General features: G+C 43.8%; 1 protein-coding gene across 1 annotated transcript; it reads right to left on the bottom strand.

Annotated features, from left to right (window-relative positions):
* Positions 1–857: 857 nt before the first annotated feature.
* Positions 858–4,499, bottom strand: LOC149393783 (uncharacterized). The gene is made up of 7 exons (XM_089618160.1): positions 4,026–4,499; positions 3,437–3,757; positions 3,196–3,324; positions 2,650–2,787; positions 2,046–2,426; positions 1,527–1,824; positions 858–1,444 (listed from the first exon to the last, which is right to left on the bottom strand). Exons 1-7 carry the CDS (start codon positions 4,497–4,499, stop codon positions 858–860), a joined length of 2,328 nt encoding a protein of 775 aa, XP_089474286.1.
* Positions 4,500–5,232: the final 733 nt, after the last annotated feature.

The following is a 5,232-nucleotide window of genomic DNA, read 5'->3' as shown; positions in this document are numbered from 1 at the left end:
CAGGGGTTTTATAAATATATTTGCAAACTGATTATCGGTGGTACCATGAATGTACTTGATAATCCTCTTGACATAGCTTAGGTGGGTTGTAGTAGGTTGAGCCTGGAACCTTGCACAAACACCCACTGAGTGAGGAATGTCCGGTCGGCTAGTTGTCAAATACAGGAGACTCCCGATCATGCTCATGTCCAATTTGGTATCAACCGGTTCAACTCCATCTTCTTTAGAGAGCTTGACTGTAGCATAAGTTGGGGTCCTCTTAGGCTTTCCTGATTCAAGACCAAATTTCTTAACCAAATCCTTGGCATACTTCCCTTGAGACAGGAAGATTCCCTCTTCAAACTGTTTGATCTGAAAACCCAAGAAGTAAGAGAGCTATTCCACCATACTCATCTCAAACTCAGATTGCATCTGTTCCAGAAAATTCTCCACCATGGTCTGGGACATCCCACCAAACACTATGTCATCTACATAGATCTCAGCGAACATCATCTCCGAGCCAGATCTCTTGATGAAAAGAGTTTGATCCTCTACCCCTCTGATGTATCCCTTCTGAGTGAGATATTCTGCAAGACGCTCATACCAAGCCCGTCGAGCCTGTTTCAGACCATACAAGGCTTTGTGGAACTTGTAAACATGGTTTGGAAACTTAGGATCCACAAATCCCTTGGGCTGCTCAACGTACACTTCTTCATTCAGAATACCATTCAGAAAGGCACTCTTGACATCCATCTGAAATAGCTTGAATCTCTTGTGGCATGAAATACCAAGAAGGAGTCGAATAGCTTCATGTCTAGCCACATAAGCAAAAGTCTCATCAAAATCCAAGCCCTCAATCTGAGAATAACCCTGAGCGACTAAGCTGGCTTTATTCCTCGTGACGTTGCCAAGAGCATCGGATTTGTTCTGAAGATCCATTTTGTTCCAATAACATTCACTTCCTCAGGTCTGGGAACAAGCTTCCAGTCCCCATTGCTCTCAAACTGAACTAATTCCTCTTGCATGGCTATCATCCAGAACTCGTCACTAACAGCCTCAGTGACATTCTTTGGCTCAATTCGGGATGCGAAGCAAACGTTGCCTATCATTTCCCTGTAATTGACAGGTTCTTTTCTCTTTGTGGTGACTCCTTCATGCAGGTTACCGATAATAGCTTCTGTAGGATGACTCTTCTTGACTCTACTCGAGACTTTCTTCACCGGAGAGTCAGAATCAGCTCTTTCCCATGGGACAGCAGAAGCTTCATCAGTGTCTAAGACATCTTCTGTGACACTGGAATGAACATTAGGAGATACACTAGCTTCATCCTCCTCAGAAACCCTGTTTTCATCATCGACCACCACACTGAGTCCTCTTGTTGAAGACCCTGAAGGCAGCACCACTGGATGTGTAGCCCAAGAAAATGGCCTTGTCACTCTTAGCATCCAACTTCTTCCTGGGTTCTCTGTCAGCAAGAACAAAACATGTAGTGCCAAAGATATGAAAATACTTGACATTGGGCTTCCTCTTCCTCCATATTTCATAACTTGTGCATGACATGACGGGACGTATCGAGACCCGATTGTGGATATGACACGCAGTATTTACAGCTTCTGCGTAGAAGCGATACAAAAGGGACTTTGAGTGAAGCATAACCCGTGCAATTTCCTGGATTGTTCTGTTCTTTCGCTCCATAATGTCATTTTTTTGAGGCGTGATAGTGGCTGAGAACTCATGCCTAATCCCTTGAGAATTGTAGAACTCAAGAAATTTCCCATTCTCAAATTCCTTCCCATGGTCGCTGCGAATCTTCATGATCTTGCCTGAAGTGTTCTCCTTCTCACGCTACAACCTCAGACTCAGGGTGTGGAATGCTTCAAAGACATCAGACTTCTCTTTGAGAAACTCAACCCAGGTGTACCTTGAGTAGTCATAAACAACTACCAGGATATATCTTCTCCCACCCAGACTCTCAACTTGCATGGCCTCAACAAGATCCCTGAGTTGAAGATCAAAGAAGGGAGGATCTTGTTTATGACTACTCAAAGAAGGGAGGATCTCCCCACTTGACACTGACCACAGATCCTCCCTTCTTTGATCTTCAACTCAGGGAGGCCTCTAACAGCTTCTTTGGACACAAGATTTCCCAAACTTTGTAAATTCAAGTGCCCAAGTCTTTTATGCCAAAGATCAATGGCATCAGCTTTGCTAACAAGACAGGTGGAAGATGAATTAGAGGGAGCAGACCAAAGGTAGCAATTATCTGGGGATCTTAAACCCTTCATGTACACTGACATGTCATCACGCGTGACTGAGCAGTCGTGCTTGGTGAAAGTGACTGTCAAATCTTGGTCGCATAACTGACTAATGCTGATTAGTTTTACTTTTAGCCCATCAACCAGAAGGATGTTGTCAAGAACTGGAAGGCTCGAAACATTTAACTTTCCCTTCCCAATCACAGTGCCAATCGATCCCCCTCAAAACGAGACATGCCCCTTAGAACAACTCTGTACGTTGTTTAGAAAAGACCATTCTCCAGTCATATGTCGTGAGCATCCACAGTCATAGGTCGTCTGCCTCTTTAAACGTTCTCTCATATCCACCTTCATCCCGGGGAATCTACTCTAAGCATAGAGAACATTTTTACAAGTGTTCTTCCTCTCTAGAAACCTGCCATAAAGAGAATAGCAGAATGGACGGATATGCCCCCATTTTCCACAGAAAAGTAGCAGACCTTGGCTTTGGCAGAACATGATTTGATGTCTTCTGAGATGGTGGAGACATCTTGCGCCTATTCTCCACTGGCACCTGAGACGGAGACACAAAGACATTCTTGTGTGATGTAGAGGCTCCAGAATGATATACAAGTCCTCTATGACTTGAGGAGGATTGCCTAATCTTGAGAATCTCATTCAAGCTGAAAGTTCCTTAGTTCAGCATTTGAACAAACTTGGTCATATTTGCTAGATCACCATTGAGTTTAGCGATTTGTTTCTTCAAGTTTCCAATCACCTCAACGAGGTGGGACTTTTCACTAAGCAGCGATTCAATCCTATTCTTTAGCATGTCAGGAGAGTCTTTCTTCAGTTCTTCTATCTCCTCGAGTAAGCTAGATTGCTTGCCTCTAATTCTTCAATCCTGGATTTTTGCTTGAGAAAGACATTGGACTCATCGCGCCCACTTCATAAATAGAGTCTTGTATGCCTCAAGAAGAACCTCATCACTAAGCTCGTCCTTCACTTCTCCTGTGCAGGACTTCATACTTCCTATGGACCCAGTCTGTGACATGATGACTTCATAGGCATGAAGTAGAAATTCGTCACTGGGTTCCCCACTTCCAGCCGACTTGAAGTCATTGAGCATTCAGAAGGAGCCAGGGCAATTTTCCCTTTATTCTCCTCTGATGGACTGTTCTGAGACTCTGAACTCCGAGCCATGAAGGCAAGAAAATTATTGCCTCAATCCTCTCCTGTTTCACTACTGGAATCACTATCTTCATCGCTGAGCGTGGATTTATGTTTTTCTTCTGCCTCCTCTGATAGTTTGGACACTCAACCTGTATATGGCCAAAACCTTCACACTCCTTAAAGTTTTTCTGCTGCCTCCTCTGATAGTTTGGACACTCAACCTGTATATGGCCAAAACCTTCACACTCCATGCATTGAATCCCCTTTCCCTTGGATGCATAAGGGGTTCCCCGATCTTCTAATCCCTTTTTGATGTAATTCCCAGGTTTGTAACCCTGAGAGGCCTTCTCGCGGTTGAAGGGACCAGCAGCCTATTCCGAGAAGTTAGGTGATCTCTTCTTGAACTTTTTCATGAGTTTCCCATAGTACTTGAACATCAAGGCCACGGACTCCTCGTATGATTCTGACGGTATTTCAGCGCTCGGGGATGAGGATTTAGAGCAAGTGGACGTGGAGCAAGACCTCTTGATTCATTCTCAGGGGATCCTATAAATGACATCTCGTAGGTGAGTAAAGATCCTATGAGCTCATCCACCTTCATATCGCAGATGTGTCATACACTTCGTCAATGGTGGTCACCTTAATCTTGAACCTCTTAGGTAGAGATCTAAAGATCTTCTTGACCAACTTGGCATCGAACATTGGTTCTTTAAGAGAGTGAGACTCATTGGAGAGGTCTCTGACCCTCACATAGAATTCGCTGATTGTTTCCTCTTCAAGCATCCTCATATTTTCAAACTTGATGGTGACAACCTGTAAACGTGAATTCTTCACTTTGTCCATCCCTTCGAAGGCTGTTTCATGAATGTCCCAAGCTTCCTTGGCACTTTCACAGGTATTGATCAACCTGAAAACATTCCTGCCAACACCATTATAGATGGCATTAAGAGCCTTGGAGTTGGATAGAGTGACCTCGTCTTCTGTAGGACTCCACTCAATCTCGGCTTTCTTTACAAGGGTAACGCCATCCTCCAGAGCCTTCTTGGGAGTTTTCCACCCTGTAATGATGGACTTCAAGGTCTTGTGGTCGATGGACCGTATAAAGGCTCCCATCTTCGCCTTCCAATATGCGTAGTTCTAGACATCGAGAAGCGGAGCTCGAGAAATAGAGCCTCTTTCCGTGAATGTGTCCATATCTAGCAATAACAGTAAGATGAAGAGAACCTCACCCAGAAACTTAGGGTTCCTGCCCTGATACCACTTGAAAGTCCTGATCTACTATGTAACCTGCTTGTTAGATGATGTTAAGAACAACAAGATGAACAACAAGCAACATGTAATAAAAGCAAGTAAAGAACACAAAGAAATGGTAACCCAGTTCGGCCTCAAATGCCTACTCTGGGGGGATATTAATCCACTGAAAAGAACAACTTCACTAGACAATACGATGAGTACACATCGAAATATAATGGATGATAACCTTCCACTATTCTAGCTCAAAGCTATTTCTACGGTGTTGTTAACCTAAGCTCCCCCTAGGCTTTAGCTCCCCTCACTTTTCACTCTTACACTCTCTCAATGTTTCACTTCAATACAATAACAAATGCCACAACAACAACTGCAAAAACACACTAGGTAAGACTTCGCCGGACGAGAGTCAAAACCTAGAAAAATAAACACACACACACAGACTCTTCAAAAGTTGGTTTCGACGGTAAAGTGTGTTGCCCTCTCCTAGGGTATGACATTCTCTTTTATAAGAGACAACAAAAGAGAATGTACTATGATCGTACACTAGGATAGATGGCGCACATCAGGACTAGGACAGCCAAAAAGTTGTAAGGAA

This window comes from Urtica dioica, chromosome 6, assembly GCF_054948205.1.
Source record: "Urtica dioica subsp. dioica isolate 48M chromosome 6, U.dioica_male_clone48M_v1_H2, whole genome shotgun sequence".
Classification (NCBI taxonomy): domain Eukaryota; kingdom Viridiplantae; phylum Streptophyta; class Magnoliopsida; order Rosales; family Urticaceae; genus Urtica; species Urtica dioica.
Note: the sequence above shows the minus strand (reverse complement) of the source record. Positions and strands in the feature narration are given on the sequence as shown.